General features: G+C 38.3%; 1 protein-coding gene across 1 annotated transcript in view; it reads right to left on the reverse strand.

Annotated features, from left to right (window-relative positions):
- Window positions 1-26,465, reverse strand: part of LOC105389135 — a 74,286-nt gene extending 47,821 nt beyond the window's left edge. The window contains exons 1-2 of the mRNA XM_048623041.1: window positions 25,876-26,465; window positions 17,281-17,488 (exon numbers count right to left, since the gene is read on the reverse strand). Coding sequence (XP_048478998.1) covers window positions 17,281-17,427 — 147 coding nt within the window. The 5' untranslated portion in view covers window positions 17,428-17,488; window positions 25,876-26,465. The remainder of the gene's footprint in view (window positions 1-17,280; window positions 17,489-25,875) is intronic.
- Window positions 26,466-27,049: the final 584 nt, after the last annotated feature.

Below are 27,049 nucleotides of genomic sequence, written 5' to 3' on the forward strand. Positions count from 1 at the left end.
GAATGTATCGGCGTTTTGCATCTCTACACACTCTATTGCATCGATTCCTCAGCTCTTTATACTGCTTTAAGTGGTCATCAGTCGGTTGCTTTTTATAGCGATATTTGGCATGATCGCGTTTTGTCATAAGGCTTTTAATATGATCGGTAAGCCAAGGAGCAGGCAGCTGCTTCACACGAAATGGACGCAGAGGGGCGTGCTTATCGAAGAGGTTGGTCAAGAGAGAATTAAACACATTGACCCTCGCGTCAATATCATTAATGCTATCCAGCTGTGCCCAATCAATAGTCTTTGCATCTTCACAAAGCTGCTGCATGTCCATTCTCTTAAAATCACGCTGGAGAATTGTACGCTTTTTTGGTTTAGGAGTGCGGACCTTATAAGAAAGATAAAGAAGATCATGGTAGGAGAAACAATCAGCAGTTAATTGACCATGCTCGAGGACGAGGTTAGGAGAAGAAACAATGACAAGATCTAGAAGAGTAGGATCGGAATTAGGTGGATGGTGCGTAGCACCAAGAGGCAAGATGTGGAGATTTTTCGCAGCCGTGATGGAGCATATTGTTTTGGAACGGTGATCATCTTTCAAGAGGCACGTATTAAAATCGCCCATGACTATAGTGTTATCGAAATTGGGAGAATAATCCTCGAGAAGCTTCTCAAAGGAATCGAAGTAATTAACGGTCATACAGGGGCTATAGTAGACTCCGAGAAGAATTCTGCTGAAATTAAGACGCACCTCCAAGAAAAGATGTTCAGCCTTTCCCGAATATTCACTTGGAGACCTACTAACTATGGTGTAAGGTATGTGACTGCGGAGGTATATAGCCACTCCACCACCACCTTTATTCGTACGATCGTTACGTACTAATTTAAATCCTGGTAATGGGTAGAGAGAAGAGTCAAGAGAGGGTTTTAACCAGGATTCGGAGACTAGAATGGCATGTATATTGCTATTATCAAATGACGCAAGCATATCGGAATGGTGTGAAGGAATACTCTGTGCGTTGATATGGACCACATTAAATGCTTTGCGATGGTGAGAAAATTGCGTGTTGAGGCTAGAGGAGAGTGGAATATAAGACATAACAGGAGAGGTGGAACCTATTGAAGAACATGATAAGAAGCTATCATCATCACTACCTGCAGAATCATATATACTCATATATAATGTACTAAATATAATAACATATATATATATCGATATAACTAAATACCTAAAACTATACTAATTCCTAATAAAACTATCTATTGTGGATTATTAATTTACAAAATAATATTTAAAACTGCATAGTCCTAGCAAAAGAAAAAAAATATAATAATGGAATAACCAAGAAAAAGGCTAAATCAGGCTATCATTATTTAGAGTGTGAAAAATAAAATTTACTAATACAATTTCTGAACGCAACTTATGGTTACTCTGTGTGAAAACGTCAAACGACTCAAACGTCAAAGTCAACTGTCAAAAGCCTTACGAGTTAACAACACGTCACGAAAAATAAAAGTTAACCAAATAAATACCTTCACAAAACAGGGTAGGATGTACAGCTTGCAATGTTTATAAGGAAAAAATAGATAATATGTTCAAACAGACACTCAAAATGCAGAAAACCTGTGCATTACACCCGCCTATCCCTAGATGTTGCGCCAGTCTTGCTCCTTGTAGCAGGCGCAGCCGCAGCAGCGGCGGGAGTCAGCTTGCTGGGCTTGGTCACGGGCTTGTCGATGGGAGTCCTGGCGGCCGCTGAGGTCGTCGGAGTTGCCGCAGGATGCTTCCTGCACAACTCATCCAGCTGGGCAGCCGTCGCCACCTTCACGTTGGTGCCGTCAGCGAGCTTGAGGAACACGGCGCCGTTCCACGTCCAGCTCGCGCTCATCCCGAAGTGCCGACGGGCGCGCGCATAGATGTCCTGCCGGCTCTTGGTCAGAAACTCACTGACGACCATGCCACTTGACTTCAGCTGCTTCTTATGGGCCCACACTGATGCCTTGATGGAGATGCTGGCCAGCCGAACAAGAATTGGGCGCGGCCTCTTGGGATTCTTCGCACCTATCCTGACGCAATGCTGGATTGCAGACTTGTCAAAGCCTACTACCCCCATCTTAGTCACAATGCCTGATACCGTGGCTGCTGGGTCCTCTCCATCCTGCTCCTGCACACCGCTGAATATCAGGGCATTACGGCGACTCTGGCAGTCCATCTCGTCGACTTGATTTGCCAGACTGGCCACTTGGTCCTGCAAGAGGCGCAGAACACACAGAACCATGTCCTTGAATGCTGCGAAGTCAGAGGCAAGAACATCAACATCAGTCTTCTTTTCTGAGGTGCTTATAGCCTTCATCCTTGACTCGAAGTCATCCAAACGGCTGGCAATCATTGACTCCATATCCATCTGTTTCTGAAGAACTTTTTGTGCTGTGGCCATAGTGTTGTTGTTTGTGTAGTTTGAGGTTATGCCAGTTGGTAAGTGCAGTATTTACAGCATAGAGGTTTAGGACAGTGCAGATAACAGTTATTGATTTAATTTGTACATATTCCGATTGTTATTATGGGAAAGATATGTTTATTTATAGGTTTTAACTATTAAAAATTTAAAGAGTTATAAAATTATGTGCTTCTTTTTTTGCACCTACCGCCCAAAAAAAACTTTTATAGCTGCTTCTGCTGTAAATTGTTCTGGAAGTAAATGTTACGCTTTCCGTGAACACAAAACGAACTTGCAAGTCAGAATTTGACATGCAAAGCAAATGTACATGTACTTGTAGTTATAGTTAGTGTATCTGGAATTAAATAAGACTACGCCATAAAATTAAGATATTATTATGATAATTTATTTGTAAGTATACATTATTACAAGTCAACCGCATAAACTTTATATTTTATTTATTTAAATCGAATCTGTAAAACCGGGAAGCGTGAAGCGACCGCGATCCCACAGTCATCTCCCTACAATAAATTGCCACAATTGCTTTAAACGTCTTTCAATTCTATTAAACTCTATTGGAAATTGATTACAACATCGTAAATCTTGGCACAGCTGGTACAGAGCACTCAAATAAACATGGTTATTGAAGGACTTAACAAGACATTTATCTTGCCATAATAGAGTGGCTAAACGATGTCGGGTTAAGGTTATAATTTAACCGTCGTCAGTTCGTCGAGGAGTCTATGATTTGCGGAGTCCTAGTTTGACTGACGCTTCCTTATTACAGGCCGGTTCTGGTTGCCTGGGCTAGAGAATGAAGGGTCTTCAAGTCCTTTGAGAGCTGGCAACCTTTGACCGAGCACCTGCGGGCTGCAGTAATTAGATCATTACCCTGGGCAGAGCGGCGGCGACACGCCCGGCCGCGCTTTCCCACACGTCTTCGTCTCCACTCCGCACCCGCCCGGGGCCCGATGCCAAGATTAGCGCACACATTTCGTATACACCATCGCTTTATGCAAATCCAACACTCGGTTCGTGTCTTAACAAAGTTACCTACATTATTCATCAAAATTATTATGTTTTACGCGCAATAAATGTCCAGAAAATTAGTCCGGAGTGTTATTGGCTGGCTTCACGATCGAGTCCAGTTGAACAATGGTTATTGTGTTTTTTGTGTGTCTCGGTCTTGGTTAGTCACAGGAGACCACGAATCCTTGCGTCTGCCAGGAAGGGTGAGTCATCAAAACGCAGGTCGCGGGGTCACGGTTCAGCGCACGGGGTAACTTCCTTACTCTTCAGACAGTTTGAACTCCTTGTATGTGATTACTAACAATAATACCATCGCAAAATGATAACGGCTTCTTACAAAGTAAGTCCTTGTTATTGCTATTTGCTTTGTCCAGTTGTATCGGCCTCATGACGACCGAATGGCGTAGTGGTTAGTGACCCTGACTACTGAGCCGATGGTCCCGGGTTTGATTCCCGGCTGGGGCAGATATTTGTTTAATCTAGTGCCCGTAAAATGGCAATAGGCCCGCCCCCTATTACATTGGGACTAACATAACACTCTGGCGAAAAGTGAGTGCAGCAATGCACCTCTGCCTACCCCGCAAGAGAGTACATTAGTACAAGGCGTGAGTGCGTGTTTTTTTGTGTGTTTTTTATATCGGCCTCAATGGGTTATGACCAGGTTATGACACGTTATGTCTGTAGAGAGAGATTTTAAGGACAGTGGTGTGTACTGTGCATACACTTGGACTCCTACGCAGTCGGTTGGTCTCAATGAGACTGGCTGCCGCGGCCGAAATTCGGCAAGGAGGCCATAATCATTAATTTAAAAAGAAATCTCAAAGCAAAAAGTCAAAATCGGAATACAATGAAGCATGGCGTCGCGCGCTGCCTCCATTCAGAGTTGAGTGTAACGAATCGGTCTAACCGGCCAAGTAATACGCCTGCCTCCAAGACAATGCAGGCCGGACATGGGGTCGCAGAGGTATATTGTACAAATTTACTTTACGAACTGGAAAATTGCGTTTGTTTAACGGAAGCTGGAGAAAACAATATAAAGTGCGAATTGCGCGAATTGCCATCACTTATACGCTACTTAAAGGTTCAAGAGTAAAATTTACGAGGTACATAGTACTTACTAGATTAGATTAGATTAGATTTGTTTATTGATAATTATTCATTACATGTCAATATTAAATATAACAGTAAAAGTGATACATAACATACCATACTTTAAAACTAAATAATTAGATCCAGAAATAGTCACAATTAATGTCAAAATAAAATAGAATAGTAAGCTAGGTACTGAAAAGGAAAGAAATATAGAGAATCTAAAGCAGTGAGATAAAACGGGACTGCAAAGAAATCAATCACATGCATACGGTATTGATATCTCGAGATAGTTCTCACGATGCATCTATCGACCAGGGATCTAATACGGTAGCTACCGACCGCAACACTCTTATTATTTACACATTAAGTAATTTTACTTTTCCATCCAAGTTTAAAAACGAGAAATTCAAAGATAGAAATTGGAGGAAGTTTGATATTATACGAGTTTTGTTTGCCTTCCCGGACACACATGGTCGGTGGTCGGTCGAAATTGACACAAATTACTCACGATGATGACGTAATCATTGATGATGGAAGGTAAATAAAAAGTGATCAAGAACCACGGGTAATTATTAGCGCACGCACAAGCTCTTCTTTACTTAAATTGGAGAAAGTGATCATCAATAGTAATAAAATATATTCATAGTAATAGTAGAGAGCAACACATTTTTGTTAATTTAGATGTCTTGATTGATTCGTATTTCGATCTGAAATGCGATGTAAGAAAACTGCGTTGGTTAGGACTTTAAGTTCATGCTCAAGTAGAATTATTCTTGTGAGAAACTTGATTTATATTTCCTTAATTGGAGAAACGTAATAGCTATATTTCAACTTTAAGTATTACATTTAGGGTGGTCCACGGTACTAGGAGTGCAGCAGTTGCAAGAGTGTGTGGCAACCGCAGAGCAACCTACATTTGTTACAGTTTGAACAATAAAATCGTATCCCACGACGAATGCACGTTCGCTCATAATAAACGTTAATTAATAATGCAATAAAATGACCCAGAAACAATAAGAGCAGGGGTCACTGCCGGTCTGTCGGTGGCCTCGTCATGTGAGGGACTGAAGATAATTAAAAGTCTATGAATTTTCTTGAACTGAAGAATGAAAATAGAATTAGGTATGTAAATGTATTCTCAATGACAAACTTTTCACTTTCTAACTTGGTTTTTGCAAGTAATAATATCGATCGATACGTTAAACTTTAGCTCTACAATCTAAATAAAAATATTATCAAATTAAAACATCAAATGGAATTAAACATTTAAATGACTTATTTGCTAGCAAATAATGTGTGTGTAGTTAAAATAAATTGAAGCGTTTATAAAGTTTGCTGTTTTGATGAACCATAGTTTTTTCATACTTGATATCCACCTATGTGTTACACACCGTATCTTAGCAATCAATCTTGGCGTCCGAAAATATATTTAATATTTTATAATTATGTACTAACAAACAATGCCTTCCAACAATTAAGATCAATTCATTTGTTTCGGGCCCAGCGCCCACCATCGCCATCGCCACAACATGTATCTCGCAGCTAATACATAATCTAAATTCGTATAATTCGTAGAGATGTACCAACTACCAACACATTTTACGGTTCGTTTGATGGTCCGCGTTTGTTTGGCTTGCATGACTATAGACTAATGGAGCAGTCACAGAAACTAACATCAATAACGCTTTCGTTAAATGTGCTGCATATGCTTTTGGTCAAAATTCAACACCACACATAGAGAGGACTAAACTGAATAAAAAAATGGATAAACATGTGATGTTGGTAGTATGTATGTATTCGATCTATTTTTGCATCTGCGTCACATTCAACTATAAATATAACTCCTTTAAGCTCCTTTACCTCGCTACGCTACAATAGTTTAGCGCCGCGCCGACCCGACCATAGACGAGCCATGTGGGACTGTGGGCACATCTCTACTCTAGTAATTTGTATAATAAGACAATATAAAAAGGGTGTCTGAGGTTCCCACGATACAGTTCCTTCCGGACGCGCTGACCCGTGACGCTACTGTCTCGAGGCACCTGAGGTTCCCTGGCTTAAAAACAAATGAAGGCTGCTATGCATGATGCTTAATACAACGAGATAGAGTCGTGGTTTACGCAGCGAAGCTAAAGTGACCAGAGACAACATGTAGCGCCTCTTTGCTCAGGGTGATGTATCCAAAGAGGTATTATAGTATTATGTCACGCCTCTTTTTAGGCTCGCAAGTAGGTGTAAACGCTAGGTTATTAATGTTATTATGCGGTCTATTTCTGTGTTTTCGAAAGGTGTTGTAGAGCAGTTGGAAGTTACAGGTGTGATGCGATTATAAAGGAGAGTAGAGAATATAGTTATATTAATATTATGTAAAATGTTGCAAAATCAGATAGAAGAGATTCGTTCAATTCATCTCATTGAAATGAATGAAAAAGATGAAGTACTTACTTACGAAAATAATATTAACTGGCTGTAACGGGTACGGGGTACGAAATAAGGAGCAAGATTGGGAATAAAAGGTAAAGTAGGTACCCAGAATTAATCTACTTAAACTATTTTTATAAACACTAGACAAACTGCTAGGAAATGCTATCCAGAGGATATCCCTACACGAGGCCGGACAGGGCACATTGCAGCGCGTGCACTTGACGGGTTAAAAGCTTTTTAATCACCTATTAAGAACTCCTTATTAGCTAATTGAATTTGCCAGGATGAAGTGGAATATTATCGAGATCTGAGGAAATTGACACTCGGCCATATCCTTTGTAGTTAAAAAACCTGTGTAGGTATTTAATTGGCTTAAGCCTACCTAATAAGCCGTGTAATCAGAGATATCAATTATATTTTTCTAATTATGTGCGTGTGACGTAGAATTCGTTTGCAGATTCTTATTTCAAACTAAACATGACAGCTATTTTATTTTAAAAGTAAAGTTAAACAATATCTTTAGGGAATAAAGTGGGTTCTAGCCATTGCCGTAATGATATTTTTTTCTACAAGATTCTCGCCGACCGCATCGGTAATAACAGCCTTTTCTTATTGTATGTATCCTTGAATATTTATAATATGTATATATGTCTACTCACGACTTGTATAAAATATACAAAAAGCGTAAATATGCGGAAAGGAAATGCCGGAGGGCTCGCGACGGAATGCCGTCGCCCATTGGTCGGTGGCCCGATGCACCAGTTGTCATTGGATGAATACCGAGTGAAGACACACTACGGACGCTAGCGATTGGCGGGTTTACATGCGCCTGCAGAAGTAGCGGTTTCAACTAAAATATTTAAGAAGAATAATTTCTTCCAATGCATAATACTTATGATGTCGTCATCATCATCATCATCATCATCATCATCATGAACCTATCTTGTGTTAGGATTTTAACCAGAAGGTTCCGTATTTACTTACTGTACTTGAACTAACTCCTCCAAGATAAGATAAATTCTCCTTATTATTGCAGACAAATAATAGATAAAACTGAAAATACTTAGCACAATCAGCGGCCTAATTAGCTAAATGTAATCTCATCCAGACAACCACAACGAGAACGATATACTTAATAATAATATTATATCTGGAAATCGCTAACCGCTCAAGTCCGTAGCATGTCAATCAAATCAATACTTGAGAAAAACTGCTCGTGGATGAGCGATGCACCTGCTCGATGCTTGTTTTGATTTATCGAATAAATGTATGAGACGTGTCGGTAGAGAAGATAAATAATGTTATTTATAGAGATTTTCCAACCACCGTTACGAGTTACGATAGTCTCTTGTTAACAAAGCAACGGTAAATAGGTAGTGTTGTTTAGGTAACAATACGTAATTCTGTTTATTACACTCACGTGCAATGAAAAAGTTCCACTCACAAAATGCCAAACAACAAACACCACATTTTTTTCCAAAATTTAATTAAAAATTTGAACAAAATATTACTTACCGTTTTTAGTTGGTGGCTGATGCACTGTTAAATTTAATGTACTTCAATGTTTCACAAGGCGTCATTAAGGGCCCTTACAGGGTGACGTGCCGCGCCAATTTTGGGTTTTCAATGCTCTTCACACAGCACACGCAGTGACACGCACACATGTTAGTTTGCACAGTGGTTCGATAAACTTTTACTCGCCAACTTTATTGACAATTATGTTCAAGTACATTTTGGGTGATTTTAGGGTAAGTAAGTATAATTCTTACTTACACTGGTAGGCACCAGGAAAGAGTAGAAATTAATAGGGGTGCCACTTTTCTCCATACTCGGAACCCGATTAGATTTCTAAACAAATGTGGTATTTACTTGTAGAAAGGTAACTACAGGTATTAAAGTGTAGATAATAAGTTATACTAAGGGTATACTAAGCCGAAAGGGGATGACTCAAGGGGTCATTCTGAACAACTTTAGTTCTACGAGTTTTGCAAAAACGCGAAAAAAAAAATCGTTTTCCATGGTAAAAAGTCACGTGTCAACAAAGTTTCTATGATAAAGTTTTTTTTGGTTAATTTTTAAAACTCGTAGAACAAAAGTTCAGAATCAGTCTCACTTGTTTTAACCCGACTGCCGAAGGAGGAGAGTAATGTTTTTTGATTGTATGTATGTATGTTTGTAAGTATATTTTTTGGTGGCAGAATAATATTTTTTCATATTTTTAGAGTTTCGTACCTCAAAAGGAAAAAAGCAACCGTTATAAGATCTCTTTGTTGTCCGTCTGTCTGACTGACTGTCTGTCACTGCCCTTTTTCTCAGAAACGGGTAAAGATATCAAGCTGATATTTCGCATAGATATGAGGAGTACCCAAAAAAAATTGGGGTACTCCCTCTGCCATACAAGTAAATTGGGGCTGATATTTTTTCCGGTTATTTTGATGGTGTAGGTAGGGTATCGTTAAATAGGTCTTTTAATATAATAGGTATAAAAAAAGGTTAATATATAATTATTTGGCTTTTACCCTTAAATTTGGGGACCACACCATAGACAAATCCTAATTTAAAAAATGATTTCAATAGATGGCGTGATTTTATGTTGGGTAACTCAGAATAAGAAGTGATGATATCTCAGAATAATAATGGTTAATGGTGCTATTCCGCTGAGCATTGAAACCGGTGGGACGCTAATGAAAAGTGGTCATGGAAATGCACCAGGGTAGACCCTGCTCCTAGAACAAGTCATGAGTTTGTGATTTGTGTGCGTGAAAAGCGAGGATGGAAACTTTGAATATTTTCTTGATTTTTTTATTATTGATGCAATAACATATAATTAGTATTATTCTGAGTTACCCACCGAAGTCACCCCGTGGCAGGTTGACAAGATAGGTACTTTTGCAAATCACGCCATATATCGTTGTTTTTATTAGTGGCTACTGTCTATAGAAGAAATTCCGTCATTGACAATTTTACGTTACGAATGAATTTAGTAAACCCAGTAAACCTAACTAATCCAGAGGAAACCTAAAATATCTTTCTCTCTCTCTTTGAAAAACATACTTAATAGCCCAAACTCGATTCTATTCTATTCTCTGTGGGGGTGTAAGTACCTGCACCTGGCTCTCTCGAGTGGAACCTTTGTGCATATCCCCAAGGTCTAAACTGCCTTCCTAAGCTTGAACCATTTCCCACCACGCTGGTCCACTGCGGGTTGGTGGGTTCACATATCTAGATGTGCTAAATCTAGATATGCAGGTTTCCTCACGATGTTTTCCTTCACCGTTAGAGCGATGGTATACATTGTACTTAAGTTAAAAGAACTCATTGGTACATGTCAGCGCCGTGATTCGAACCCGCATCTCTTGCGTGAGAAGCGGGCGCTTACCCGACTGAGCTACCACCGCGCCCAAACTCGATGCTTTTAGCTATTAAATCTTTGAAATAAAATTCAGTCACCTCCGTGTTACTGCCCTCATCAGATCCTCACGAGACCATGCCTCAACCAGCACCATGAGACTGTGTTTTTGAATCCTAACCTAATCTTCCTACGTATTGTCATCACTTAGATCCATTCACTATATTCCTGCTCCTCATCCCAGGGCCGTGGGGAGGCACGTCAGCTTTTTAAAGACATCAGCAGCAGACTAATAGAAGTCTCAAGGGACCCTAGGGCTGGCACTTACCTATAACAAAGGCTAAGCATCGCTATATAGCGGGGTAACGCGGCCAGCGTCTTGGGTACCCTACCCGACAGTGGCAGCGATCTGGCCAGCATCTTCTTTTTAGTTTAATTTTAATTTTATATTAGTGAGTTTTAGTTAGGCATTAATAATTATAATTTAATCAAGAAGTACCATGGACTTAACTAATAAAAAACATTATCATTTAATTTATTGAATATAGTATAAGAATTATGCCTCCTCAATTTCAAATCAAATTATGTTGGTGTCATAAAAGTTGAAAAAGTGCAATGACAACCAATGTGCAGTGATTTTGTGTCTGTACACAATTAGATCGCGAGCTGTCAGTGCCGCCTAAACCGACGTGACCCTTCTTTGGAGGCCACCGGCCGACTGAGTCAAACGTCACTTGTGTTTATGATTTTATAACACAGAAAGCCGCCATAGATATTTGTATGAAGATTTGAGGGAAAAAAATTGCTCAAGTTTGGGATTAATTTACACAAAATAGGTGTGTGTTTATTAAAAAACAAGGTATTTAGCGCCTAGTCCAAGCATTTATCTTTATAATTTGATAAGAATCATATGAAAATTCTTGATAATTACGACACAGTTGTTACAATACGGGAGTGTGATTTACTGGTTTTTCGTAATTATTTTACAGTTATCCATAAGCATTTACTTAAATTCGAATGATTCAGCACCTAGCTAGACTCTTCGGCTACCTGTGTGATTTTTTTCAAGGCTGTAGAGCATCATTTACTACATAATTCTATGACAATGCCAACCCTCGATTGCCTATTGCCGACCCTTAACTAGCCTTTTCCGTTTAGGAGTAAATTGGTGTTTTTCGCAGTGGAACCTTTTCATTGCCCGTGAGTGTATTATTAGATACTGTTTACTGTTTACATTTAAAAATTGAGGTAAATAAACAATTTCTGTCGGACTTTGTTAGAACAAAAGAAATCAAGAGTTAAACGTTGTTACCTACATTACTTTTCCTATATCAAAACCACATAGATTAATATTTCTTTCCAATTACAACTAACTATGATAAACTACCTGCTTCATTAAATTTGCTTGTTTTGAACCTCCCGTGGAAGTAGGCACAGATGTGGGTGCACCTTTAGTATAACGTATGGTAATAGCTCGGTTGACATTTACTATAGCAATGGTAATAATCGTGTAGCCATTTGTACATTTATTTTGTGAAATACTGTCTCAAAGGGAACATCTGCTTTACAGAATACAAATGATGTATTTTTCCAAATTATAGATGATCGAAAAATATTATTTATCACTTACTATCTAGTGCTTTTTGGAACAACGTTTTTGAACAGGTCATTTTTACTAATAGTTTTAAAAAAATGCACTCACAGTATTTAAAAAAATAGGCACTCGTTTCAATTGAATACTAACTAGTACATAGACATGTAGATGTAGATACAAAGTGGGTATTTGCGTCCACAATTAGAAACAAATGAATATGTAGGAACCCTAGGAACCTAGTTCTCTTGGGTACCACCAGTAAACTTGGACTTGGATGGCTCAATATAAAATCACGCAGATAATTCCCTTAGCATAATCCCATCACGCCTCACTTAGTATGTCCACCACACGGGTCATTCCACGTTTCATATTCACCATACAAGCTTAGGGACATGATGTGAAAATTCATCCAACACATATTCGGTCTACGTGAACCAAATCTCTAATAACTATTTATGAAATTGAAATTCCTAATGCTGTTCGTTAAAATACACTTTAAATTTTACGGTCGAATTGTTTATGAATTCTAGAATACGAACGTGAGCCGAGCTTTGTTGTTGCAGCCAACACGGTGTGTTTCATTCGGACGTATAAAACAATGCTTTGTTAAATCACAGTTAAAATTAAGCAGGCGTTTCTTTCACTTGTTTATTATTTTAAATTCCATTGCACGCCCGCGGCCCGCCTTGTTTTGATACAGCAATTTGTTCTGGATATGATTCATGGGGCCTGGCTTCTCTCCGCGACAATGGCCGACAGAACACCTCGTGTTGAAGTTGAAACTCTTGAAAGTAATCTCAGTCTGGAATGCACCCGCCACGACCACCGATCAAACAAACGACCTCACATCTATCACGACCAAACATCGTCATTAACTTCAAGAGTAACCATGTGAGATGGAGAGAAAAAACTCGTCGCCCAAAACGTTTGGTATAATGAAGCTGGAAATCGACGAGTTTTGACATAAAAAGTAATCGACAATTAACGATAACTACGGCACGTTTTGATAACAGTTTTTATGAGCGAGCGACGGTATGTAAACATGAGAGTTGGGAGCTTCGTGCTTCGAATTTCAAATTCTTCGTTCGTAATACAATAGGTAGGTACCTAAGAGCAGCGATGCCAGTGCACCTGTACAAATCAACGATATATGTTTTGAAAACTAGTACCTTAGGCCGTGTACCTTTACCCTATCATACTGTTAAAGTTCTCTATCAAATGATTCTTCCGCAATGGTGATAAGGGATTTAATCGTTTGATAGATTTTCTCGCAGATAATAAGCACAGTACTGGCGAACGGGGGCATGTTGTCATAACAAAGTGTTCACAGGGAAACTGATTGAAGTATGGAGAGCAGCTATTTAAGGTGACCTGTATTTAGTTGGCTGCCTAACTATCCCGGTAGTTAAGCTGTCTGGGAGTAATAGTAAGTACGAAGTAATAATAACTGAACTGTTCCAAACGTTTAAAGGCTGTTGGAGAAAAAGTATAGTTTGTTAGCGGAGTTCTGAAATAATAAATAATTCTTCTTTACCGTAGAAAGGTTTGAGTATGTGGCACATGACACTCGAAAAAAAATACGAGTATGTAAGTACGGCTGCTCCTTTGTCAGAAATTACAAACTTCTCACCTGCAATTTCATCGTTTTTCTATGAAGGTATTGTGCATTTCTAAAAAGTGGTAAAGGCGAGACTGCACAATCTAAACGACTCCAAAGATTGACGTTATTTCCAGAGAGCCGTGCCATATCTGGTTTCCGTAAGATAAGTTTGTAAACAAAGTGCTTGCGCCATTAGCTTTTAGTGACTGGGTCAGAACTCAGGTGTGGAGAGAAAATCGTGTCTGGGTTTATTGAACCCTTTAGATAAGACTGGATTGTTACTTTACAAGTGAAAAAAACCTATTGTTGGGTAGTGAATAGGTTAAGTATTAAATTCTTTAACTTTCCTTCCATATAGTTTGTTTCGCGAACCCTGAAATTTACATAACACAGTACAGGGCCTCTAGTACTGGTTTTGCAATTTACGTAAACGAAAAATGTTTTGGTTTCATTCTGTAACCTGCATAGATTATATCTGTCAAAAGTTTCATGATAGTTTCCGCTAGAGGCGCCACTTTGTATGCGAGAAAACTGAAATTTTTATATGTTTCGACAATCTATCAAACCTGTACTAGATCTACAGTATAGTTAGCCTTTTTACAAATTGAAGTGTGTGAATTTAATAATAATAAGCAGTAAGAGAAATAATCTACGGTACGAACGAAATACTATTAACTAAGCACTTGAATTGAAACTTTCCAAAATTAAGTACTTAAATAATGTTTAAATGTCTATCACTAGTCTAAGTCTAAGATTGATAGAGCAATCGCGTGCCTCCATTAGAGCTATGGAAGACGTGAAAAACCATTTAATGTTCTAAATTGTCTGAGACCAAATAAATCAGATTTTATGAAGTTCACACGATTAAGAACCGTAACTTCCGACTAAAGAATAGCAAATCAACATCGAACAAGAGGAGGTGATGTATTATTTGTTAAATAATGAATCGTTACTTCTTGATTCAACAACAAAAATACGTACTATTTGTACGTGTACTTTATAACAATTTGTACGCACAATAACTGATTAGAATATGCCTTTGTGTCAGGAATTCTCCCGTGGGCCTTTGTGTTCTTCAAAGGCTTCAAGGATGACTCGATCAAAATGCCAAAAGATTATCAAGCCCAAGTGCTGCATAAGGCCACACTTATATGACTTGCAAAGGCAGCTAAGAAAAAGCTAGTGCTTGTTAAAAGGCTTCACCGCATCACGCACTCGCACACTTAATAATCTGTGGACGCAAGAACGCACTTCATCATTATTACACAGAATACTTTTATTCCTTTTATCATTTCGCACAAATGGCGCGCAGTCATCCATCAGTCTATGGTTGGTATCTGGGCATAGACAATCTTCTCTGTCGCCAGCCAGGTCCATTTTGTTTTTTTTTTCTCAGCATTCCCGGCGCGTGCTATCTGTTCACGCGTTACCACGTGCCACATTAGGGCCAGGTCCTGGAATTTCATGGACTGCTTCTTTTAAAACCTATTTCTAGTGTCCTTACTGCCTGTGTAACAAATGTAACATGGAACATTGGCATATCGACGGCTCGGTCGGCCGAGTTGAGACGGGAGGCGTGGAGATTGGCACCCGTGTCCAATTTAAAAGTGTTGATAGATATATTCTATCGACATATAGACTATTTTTGTATTGTAAGTCATGCGAAACATTTTTGCACATTCTATCTGTATTAACTACCTAACCGACTATCGATTAAGCTGCTATGCATGGATAAATATTTATCTTCTTATTTTACACGTTTCTAACGTATGCTTTCAATCAACCAACAACAGTAATTCCAGAAATTCAATTAAACATAGAGGTAGAAAATTATGGTCTTCCGATTCCGAGAGGAACTTTGTACTAATTACAAAATAATTGAAAGCACCATTACTGGCTCGGCCAAAGGATCGGAGAAGCATTTTTCTCTATTCCCAGAAGGCCGCGACAAGCAGGCATCAAGAATCATGAGGAGACGCCATTGCTTCGGCATTTTAATGTGACTTTGATGCAGCACCCCGAGCTTATGTCATTATGGAGACGCGGGCAAAGCCTAATGGACGAACCACACATTTTTTACTAAACCCATCGCCCAATGGCTAGTCTCATGACGTAATTACATCCATATAAATTGGATCAGATTTATCAACGGCTAAGCACGTTCATCGCGCGCGGTGAGAAAAGCTATTAGCGTTCGGCTATTGTTTTTCTCGTATTGCTGTCCCAAACTATTTCCTGCTTTGAAATCACAAACCGCACATTAGAGTTCTCTTGTAAAATTAACAGGTTCTATTCTAAACACATTATTGGTACAGAAGTCACGTCAACATCGACCCCTGTTGAAGACACATTTGCTTCGAACTCTTCAATATCCAACTTAAACACTGACTGATAAAGTTGAATGTTCACTGTTCAGTGGTGTGCCGGTTGTTCGATTGAGTGCGCGCCGTTATACAGTGTCGCCGGACCATATTGTCCAATGGACTCTTGACCACACATCTTCATTTTAATAATGACGAAACTATTCAAATGACCATCTAAAAAGATTGTTGTTTTCGAACAACTATCCATAGAGCTTTCTAGGAATATTTACATTTTTAATTACACGCGTTTAAAACATTAAACAAACGAAGTTTTCCTTGTTTGTAAACATAGTATTGTAGGATAAAAAGATTTGTGCTAACGATGCGATGAAGACAATAGTTGGTACCTAAAGAACAAAGCAATAAGATAAAACAACTAAACTTGCGCTATTTGAACAATTTACGATGCTTCTTGTATTTATGTAGAGATAAGCTTAAAAGCTCGTTTAACGATCGATAACAAATTGTTCAAATCTTAGCATTCCACAGACAGGACAGGCGTTAAATCTCCGATCTTTACAGGAGAATCCTTTACCAGTGAATCCTTTAAACCGATAAAGTTCCCCACATAGCCAGTAGGCTCTGGGCGATTATTCAAACACAAAGATAACGCCTCTGGCTTTACCCGTTGAAATTTAAATAATACTTCAATGAAAAAAAAACTACGTCTGATGACCGACGACGGGCGACTAATACCGGCGATACATCCTCGGATTTATCACTAAATATTATTAATGTCGACTTTTGAAGGGATTATTGAAAAATGGTCGGACGAAGCCATATTCGACCGTCGTTTAAGCTGCTCGTCGTCGAATCAATCATAACGGTTCACCTTTTTGGGTGAAATCAAAAGCCATTAGTGGTTTCAGTAGGTGTTAATAAATTAGTGTAGTTTTACATCAAGACGGACAAATTTACGTACTTATTTAAACTTTAATGGAAAAAGAAGATGTATTTGGGATCAATTTTGTAGCCACAAAAATCTTGTACTTAAGGATATTTTATCCAAATTACAGAAACCGATTAGCGTAGGAAGAACGGCAAGCAGTTACAACGGTTTTAAGAAGCTAAATCAATACCAACTAGAATCACAAATCGCCTACTTATTAAAAAATCAACAAGCTTTCGTTACATTGCTAATAGTCGGCAATAACCTACGCATGATGGGGCACATCGCACTTCCATAACACTGAGTCAATAGTCAATATGATCTCGGCCCACGGAGGTAAATAACATGTATGTACAAGGTATGGGAAAATCTTTGCAAATATCGTTTCCTTTGCCTTTTTGGAATACAAAGGCGAGCCAAACAAGTTTAAAAAAACAAATCTGGCATACATAACTATACAACGAAAGGTGTGATTGGACGGCTGGATGGGCAGTAGTAGAAGATGAAAGCTTACCTGCACAGCGCTGTTCAAGAAGCAGTTATTGAGTCCCGGAGCATTCCACAGTCCCTTGGTGGTGTGGAAGATGCCAGAGTCCCTGGAGTTGTCCCTGGAGTGTTGCGGCCGCAGCTCGCCAGAGGGCGACGCCATCGTGGCAGCCATCTTGAATCACCGCCCCGCCATTTTGTTTTCGTAACTTTGGAGGGACATTTCACGGGATTATCTGAAAAGGACAGAATGAGTTAGATAAAGTTTATTATAATTATACAAAATATGATATACATGTATTATATAATGTCTAAGTCTTTTTTCCTATTTATTTTATTGTAACGGTGAGCCAAACTGTCTGCATGCGATCTTAGTTCCTGTAAATTCTTCAATAATTTACTAAAGCGGCAAAACGAAAAAAGTGTAAGGTTGCTTCTGTCACACTCTCGGTACAATAAGCGGAAAGAATCCAACAATGGTGATAATTACGATTAATGTTATTACCGACTAAGCCGATCTAAATACAACACATGATCTACTGATACATGTAGTTAAACAATTGATCTCAAATATGTTAGCAGCCGCGTTCTAACATTTTATTGTACAGTTTTTCCCTGCAATATGAAAGTGCTGAGAAACTTGCGGAAGGAAACAAAACTATTAATAATTAATGTTATTGTTTTAGGTTAATTTTAATCTTACTACACACGATACTCATTAGTAGAATGTCAGTAGTTTTACAACCTTTCACTGTTTAACCGACTTTAATTAGGTAAGGTAGCTATTTGGTGTGAGTATAATGACAATGATAAACAAACAATGAACCTTGGCGTGTCATAGTCTGGCGTCTGTATTGTTATAGTGCTTGGTTAGACTCTCGTCTTGGGCAATGCGACACGTAAATTGTTGTTTTGTATAGGATTGTTACTTGCAGCATGCAATCGAAGCCTTGTTGTTCAAAACGATTTTACTTCGCAAGAAGTCCAACACTCCTTCTATAAGTACTTTCTTACTCTTACACAATGGAAGAAGTATCTGACTACCATCAAAAAAATATTTCAAAGGCACAAAACCAAAGAAGAATGCAATGACTTCCACACTTCACAGTACTTCACACTAAACACAGAACTACGTTAAATGAATGAAAATATGCGCAATTTGTACGGTATTTACACGGAAGACATACCGACTCCGGCTCCCTCGGCCATTTAATTATGCTAGTTTTCCTTAGCCCGAAGCCAACGTATGAACTAATGATGAGCAAGTTTCTTTCTTTCAAGAACCTCACCGAGTAATCAGTGGCATAAAGTTCAGTAACACCGGCAAATTCCCAGTGCAGCATTCCATCTCCACTGTTATTGTAAATACTGGTATTAAAACTATTTATAAACACAGAATGAATCTTACCAGTAGGTAAGTGGTTACTGTATTTATAAACGAAATGCCCGAAGCTGGATTGGAACGAGTTTTGCTGATGCATACTCGTCTCCCAAGATTGCCAAGACATGCATGAGTTTGAATCCCAGTGATGGAATATACTTAGTCTATCTGATATATAAGCGTTGATAAGTTGTACTTTGTTTAGGTTTCTAAAATGCAATCTGCAACAAAGTTCCAAGTCATTAGAAATACATTTAGTTTTGAACCAAGACCTAGCTATTTAAATTTCATTAAAATTTTAACTTTTGACAAATTAAATTTAATCCCTACTTAAATTAAATCCTTTCTAACTTAAAATATACCTAGTACCTGCCTACAGTGTATTGAAGATAATTTGGAGCCTAACTAACCAGAGACGCAGATCGGTACAACCTAAACAAAATTTGTATGACATCTGTGAAATGCACAGTGTGCATACCAATTTAAGCAACGGTATTCGTTAAAACCCGTCAAAAACCAAAACAAATCCGTTTACTACATGTTGTTGAAAGATTTAACAAATTGCCGCACATTTTGCCTGCATGACCTGCGCCGGCGCACCGCGGACTGCAGACAGAGACAGAAGATATTCAAGTAGTAAAGAAAGAAAGAGACGGCAAGTGTTGCACGTGCACTGCTGTAAACGCATATGTTGTGACTTGTGCGGTTCCGCGAAACGGTAGGCAATAAAACGGTAAGTCCAAACATACATAATTTACGGACCTATCTATCGTATAATAAAGGACAATGTAGAAGGCAAGGAGAGGAGAAAAATGAGGAACAGCATCCTGAAACGGAACAAGTAAACGTTTATGTGCTTATAATAAATCTGTAGGACTCTGAAAATATTGCATATGCAGAATCATCCTCATGTTAGTCAAAACAAAATAAATACAAAAAGGAACCACAAAAATTCCCATTATCTAAATTTAATAAGAATACCTACCTATAAACATTACGTTCATAGTTTTATTGAGTATGTTACTGAAACGGCGGTGCAGCTATTTCTATTCTACCGATAACTAAATGTAACACTCGGGCATGTTCTGCTACATAATGTAAACATGAAAAAGAAAAAAAAAGTGGGATTTATGAAAACGGAAAAAAATCAATGATAACGCAAACTTTAAAAAGTTAGAGGTATAACTCAAAACAAAGCTACAAGCAGTTGCTAAAAACTTAACGAATCAGAATGTAAGTTAACTGATAGAATATGCCAATCTGTACGAAATAATTAAGATAGCGACTATTCCTAGATTTCCTAGACGAGTAGCAGGAATTATACCTGGAAGGACCATTTATGGTTGGTTAGTAGAATCTGGCCACTGACTTCCGATAGATCGATAATTTGGCGAGATCCAGGTCAGTTCCTGGATCAACACATACACACACACACACACACACACACACACACACACATGCACACTGCATCTCGTATTTATTATTGTTACTGTTGTATTTAACATAACTAGGTGCGTGTTAGAAATATCTTGCTTCAGAATTCACAGCATAGTTATGATGAAACTGAAAATCGTTACGAAACAATCTCGGGTCTTGTGTTTAATGAAATGGAGTTTTTGACTAAAAAAAAATATAATTATAAACAAACAAAAAACCCGACTGCATGCTAAAAAGATGAAAACAAGTCTCAATGTTAATGGAAAGTATCGCAGGCGGGGACCACCTGAGGGTTCACCATTTAGCTGAATGTTACTTAGATAGTTAGGTAGCTTCGACCATTAGGTAGATCTATACATTGTGTGGCGGTCAAGATGGTCCCCGCCTGCGTTATAACAGCTACAACAGGCACATAACAGGTAGGAAAGTACTATGACATCACATCAGCTGGTGACTAAATGAAGTAGGTACTAACTTATAATATTGTTTTTAAACTTAAAAAGCACCACACACCGAGCTAGAGGTGACTAAGCACTTTAAAAGCTGTCAGTAAGCTTTTATGTTCAAAACAAATCGACGATTAGTTAAACGTTGGTCCAACGTTATTATTAACGTGACAGCTCTCAGCCAATCGAAAATGACTTGATGACTTAATCTGTATGTTTAAAAAAAAAACACTTGTATATGGCAACATGTCGCGACGTTAGTAAACGTTTCTTAAAAGCTTAATAACGTGTTTCAAATCGAATCATTGTTTGTGATGTTATCTGCTTCTGCCTTGTCATGTTAGAAAAATACTATGTTTATGACAAATTGGGTAATAGCAGGAGCATTGGGCAATAGCAAGTACCTACCTATGTACCTGTCTACTGTAGAAATTGGAGACATCAACAGTCAAATTAAAAAATGTTAAATTAAGGTTTTATTCTATCGCATGAGTTTGCTAATCGATAATATATAATAACACTTGTTGGAGGTAGCTACCTAGATTATATAGCTTCTCTGTTAGTATTTCTTAAGAAATTTAGATGGTGTTTTGGCTTTAAATTTTGAAAGCCGTAAGTAAGTAAAATATCAACAAAATATTAGGTAGGTACCTAAATACACGGCGGTCGATGCCTGTAAAAAATACATAAAACTAAAATCTCATCAACTCAAGATGTTTAATTTTTTTTAAGAAGTGTTGAATATTTTAATAAAAAATCTCAAGCAAAAGACCCGTACGTTTCAAGAGCCATATGTAATAAATATTTTAAGCGATAACCTTAAAAGCTTTCGCTCAAGTGGTTCGAGCTTTAAGTTCAAGGCAATGCTCCTACAGACATCTTGTTTGTAAGAATAGAACCTCTATTCTCCATGTGAAAGACATTCCTTCAGTCCAACTGGAATCCTGATTAAATATTCAGTTTCATGGGAATTTCAATTGAGTTAATCAGTAAGAGAGGCGCATCCAGCCTGATAAAATCTCGGTGATCTTGGTATTTTCTTTCGTAAGAACTTAAGCGGTGCTGCTGCTAAACTTTAAATTAATTGATAGAAAGAAACATAAAGAATACAATTCTCTCGAAGTGGCAACAACACGAGACAACTCAAAATCTTATGCGGCTGAGCTTTTAATTTATTCGATGCCGCCATAATCTTTTAGCGTTACAACACCTACTCACACACACAGACACACACACACCCACACACGGACGCTAAACCACATGGAGTTGATTATACGTGACACAAAAGGAGCAAGAGCGGAGGCTGCGTCGGAAGACACGGCACGAGCTATGCTTCTACTACCACGATATTAACAGGCTTACAGCGAGGCAGTTTGCGAACTATACATGATTAGGCGGGTCGAATGAGATTTGATGCGAAATTTGAATCTCATTTTGATACCAGCTCGTCTACTAAGATATGATTGCCTGGTCTTGTTTCAACATTACCGCTGCCACTGATTGACGCATCCATAAAAAATGATGAATCTTTTCACTTTCAAGATTAGACCACCAACCAACTTTTGGGCTAAAGAATAGACGCGATGCGTCTGACGAATTAGTCTGAAAACTATTGAAAATGCCGTGGATGAGTTGGCATGACGAAAACGTGTGACGGTGACAACGTAATACACAAATAGTTGAGCGCATAGCCAGTGTCCACATCGCCATTAATGGTGGTCATCTGTCACTGTCATCTTACACAAAAAGCTTGTCCCCATCGGCCGATGGACAGCCGGACTCGCAGCTTTCTTATTAGAGGTCACGACGCAGCACAAATCTGATTCCGAAGCCATTTAGGGAAGATTCCCGAGTCCTGGGATGGAATTGTCAGGGGATTTCTCAAGGGGAGATTAACATTTGTTTAGACTTAAATGGTTAAGGGAGATTTATAATTTGTAGCTGATATGGAAAAGATTATAAGGAGGCATTTACTTAAAGTGGGCGATAAAAAAGGTTGATGACGATAATCGTAACAAAATATCGAAGACTAAACATAAATGAAAGTGTCTTAAATTGTGTCGACATCAAGTAGGTATTCATTCTATTGAAGACAATGAGTCTAGACTGTAGACAAAGTTGCAGCATTTCCCTTGTTCAACTGATTTACTGGCTAAATCCTTATAACTGAGTCATTTGGAACTGGCTTCTATGATAAAATACGTTGTAAACTGCATTTGTAACTTTTTTAAGTCTTGACTTGTTAGAGAACGTAAAATATTTCACTGTAAACCTGAAGTACCTTTATACTTCATGTAACATTCACTAACTTCTAAAACAGAAACTGACTCACTTCATCGTAATGATTGGTAAACCTTTAAAGCAATAAGTACCACTAACTATTGCAAGAAATATGAGTGACATAACAAAAAACAAAGCCCAAAGCTTTTGTTTGCGTCTGGAGATGCAGATAATTCGGTCGTGATGCGGGTCTGTATCGCGATGAAAGCGATCACGATCTCTGGCCAGAGCAGAGGACGGGACTATCACGAAGTGGGTGACTAAATACTAAATTGTCACCATTCGATTGTCGATCACTTACTTGGTCGATTAGTCAGACAGAAGTCGGAGCTTAGTCGTATCTATGTAGAACGGCGCATGTCGATATATCAAGAGCGGGTACGCAGATTTTCGTGACCGATTGGAGCTACCATTAACGGAGCTACTTTGGATATGTATCCCGTATTGCCACTTTATGTTAAGCTGGTAAAGTCTGCATTATGTTCAAGCAATATAAACTTTGTTGTTTGAAAGGTAAGTGTTGTGAACCGCGAGAAATGGGGAGCTACGAATAAAATATGAATTTATACATCTACTTATCCAACTCCCAGTTTCCTAGAAAATTTAAACTAGCGCCGGCGCCCACCTAACCCCACGAACCCACAATTAGCGTGAACAAAAACCATATAATCTGTGGTAAAACTGAGGGGAGTTCTCTCCTCAAAGAGATGCCGTCAGCTGAAGATGGGTGGCACAGATAATCTTTATCCTGCGGAGTGCGTGACTGACTGATTTACGAAACGCGGTGACATAAAGGGAAGATGCTGGTTGATTAGGAAATATAGTTTAGACATAAAATCACTTAACCTTGCTCTGAACTTAACCTCAACGAAAACATAGGCGATAAAAAAACTTTATTGATTATAAATCAAGCAATCAGGAACGAAAGTCGACACAAAAGAGAGAATTCTTATCAAGCAGTGGCCATCAGAATTCTCTGAAGCTGCCTAATGCTCAAGAATGCATTTAAGGAGAACGCCTAATTAAAATGTCATGAGTGACACGGTAACTTAATTAGGGAGGTGTCTGACCCTGCTTTCAAACCACAGGCTTAAAGCACTGATTACTTACAACGGTCAAACGTATAAGCGCCCATTTGGGAAGCCATGCGTGAAAGCTATTGTCTGGAAATTGAGGGTTTGGACGTCAAGAAATATTGATGAGTGTTTTAAGTGGTGTGATTCGAAATGAGTTAATGAGATGGCCTTTCCTCGGCATACTTTAGTATCCCTCTGACATTTTAAACTACTAGGCAACGACTTAAACTACTAGGCGACTAACATTTTATACTACTAGGTATATAAGAAGCATACACAGTCCCCATAACTTCATCATAAATCCATCACCTTTACGGCCACCCTCGCTAGTTATAATTATTGACTGACAGCAAAAACTGCTGATTCAATTAGTTACTAGTTCAGCAAGTCACAAACAAGTAGATAACACTATTTTTGTCTCGCATAGAAAAAGCTTCCACCTGGGCTAGGCACGTGCCGTATTTTCACCTGCCTCTACCTTAAGTGGGTCTTATGACAACAGGTTGTATAGACACACGCTATTAATGTTTTTTCGTCTAAGAAATTATGCTGTCAGTGAAGAAGTAATAGTAGTTTATTACCGCTATTTTGGTCAGTATGTTTAAATGCACTTGGACTATATTTAACCGGTCTTCAGTCGGATGTTTTAGTGTTATGCAAGTGAGCTTTTATCTGTTGAGTACTTGAAACTGTTGTAGCTATGTTCCGGTCGGTAAGGTCTTATATAGCGTACATAAACAGTAAGAAACAGAGGACCTCGAAAATGCATTATTATATGCTTGGGATCCATAAACTGCTTAAGTATATAAAAGCTATATGTAAACAGTATGTACATAAATGGACGGTTTAGCACAGTTAATCTAAAGATGTGGAGATTGGTTAAGACGAGACGGTTTCTTTCCCACCGCGAATGAAACAATACGATTGTTGATGAAGAAAAATTTCTCCGGCCAACGTAATTTGTATTCGTTACAACAAGCGTATCGTGAATCTATGTGCTGGATAATAACATCAGATGGATGATATAAGGATTCATTAATGTAACATATAACTACATAAATATATTATGGAAAGTTGTAAGATTACAACCAACCGGGATGGCTGGTACCACCAAATGGGAAAACTACAGGATTTTTTTTTTCAAATCTAAAACTATTTTATATTAGTCAGAGTCTGCCTGAGACACCGTTTGTCTTTGTTTTTAGTATTAGAATAGGTAACATGATCTATATTTTTTGATCCAATAGGAGATATCAAACTAGAAAACGTTGGAGCGGAAAAAAATAAACATGATCTCTCTAATATATAACAGTAAAGGAAGAAATGGCAAAGCAGTTAAGTTTGAATAAAAATAATTGGAAGCTGAGCGAATTGAAAAGTCTGTAGGAGGCATCAAGAATAGAAATTCTATTTCATTTACATAAATGCTGCCCACTATATTTTCAATAAAGAAGGTATTAAGTAAATCTTATAGGTGTAGAGTAGGCGGAGTGTGTAACATACGTATGTAAGTGATGATTATTTAGTGTCATTGTAAGCACGTAGGATGTTGCACGATGGTAGGTATTAGGAAATTCAGTTCTGAATCATTCGTTGTTTATTTTTCAAAAATATAGCATATTGGTGTGAATTACATACATAGCTGTTTTTAGTTAGATTATGAAAAATAAAACATTAATTTTAGTTAGATTTAACCAAATATACATTAATAAAGTATAAAGGTACCTAACCTAGTTCTTTACAGCCTATATGCTCGCAAAGCGCAAATCTCAGTACTCACCTACACTATCAATTAAATCTATAATTTTGAATATGGAATACTTATTAAAATTCAACAACAAAAAATATAATTATTATTACTGGACCAAATTTAATGAAATTTGGCACATACTTGACTACATGTAGTAAGCCGAAATTCACAATAGAAAACCCTGAAAGGCTGCAAAAGCTAGTCTTATAAGAATCATGCATAAGAAACCACCACGATTATTCATCCAACTTACCAAAAGTTTAGATAATCCAAATTCAGCAGGCCAACAACACGAAACAGTCATACACAAAGAATTTCTTAAACCTATGAGTTCACACCTCCACTATAATGTTTAGTTTAATCCTTATCACAAGAGTTTAAACACGAGCACTTTAAAGCCGGCTAAAGTATTCAAAATTGAAGCACTTTCCACCAAATAGTTTTTTATGAAACAAATCAAAGGTCAATCAAAGGAATCAATATAGTCCTTGGCCTTTCAGACCTTACAGTGATTTAAAAAAAAAAACTTTCCCGCCAACAACTTTTTCCGCGCGCTTTTATTTCGAGCAAAGAGCACGCAACGCGTCCAACCGCTATCGAAGCCGGTTCTATGTGGCTGTTTTGTTTTGAATCCAAGCCCGCGACGCTAAAGCAAGGTTCAAGAGTTTCAAGACCATATAAAAAAGGACGCTTCGACTCAAGCCGGGCCTAGCGTACGCACCCCTATGTCGTTTTGCTCTTATTTTGTAGGCGAGATTGTGTTTCTTTTTTGTTTTTAGACGTGATGTTAGCTGGTACTTGAGAGGCTTCGCTTGTATTCTTATGAAGTGTATAAAGAAGTTGATGTTTTATGTGAGGAGTAACCTTTGTTTTGAGGTTTTTGGATTTCATCACATTTAAAATGACTGGAGATACCTACTTAGCTACATATTTAAAGTAGGATACATAGGTAGGTGAAATGAGACGACGAACAGGCGAGCGTAGCGTGGGACGCCCTCCGGCCCGCTGAACCGACGATCTTAGATAGGTGGCCGGTAGTGGCTGAATGAGGAAGACCGAGGACAGAGTGTTGTGGTCGTTGGAAGAGGCCTATGTCCAGCAGTGGAAGATAGCGGTCTGATAATATTATGATATACAAAATGTAGTACTTACCTACATTATGACCAGATTTACCGTATTAATCGATAGATTATTGAATCAGAAATTAGTTCACCCATAACGACTCAAGCTCGAGGTCTGTCAAAGAACGGATAACCGTTGCATTCAAACCAAGGTCTCAAATGGAGACCACCAATAGGCGCGTGTTGCGTGGATCTTCAAATCTTCATACACAAATACACGCTGAAGCATTGATATTCTTTTTCGAGTTATCAATTTCAAAGTAATTAAAATTTTACCTTGAATAAATCTTGAATCTTGACGTAATC

Source organism: Plutella xylostella, chromosome 9 (genome assembly GCF_932276165.1).
Source record: "Plutella xylostella chromosome 9, ilPluXylo3.1, whole genome shotgun sequence".
NCBI lineage: Eukaryota > Metazoa > Arthropoda > Insecta > Lepidoptera > Plutellidae > Plutella > Plutella xylostella.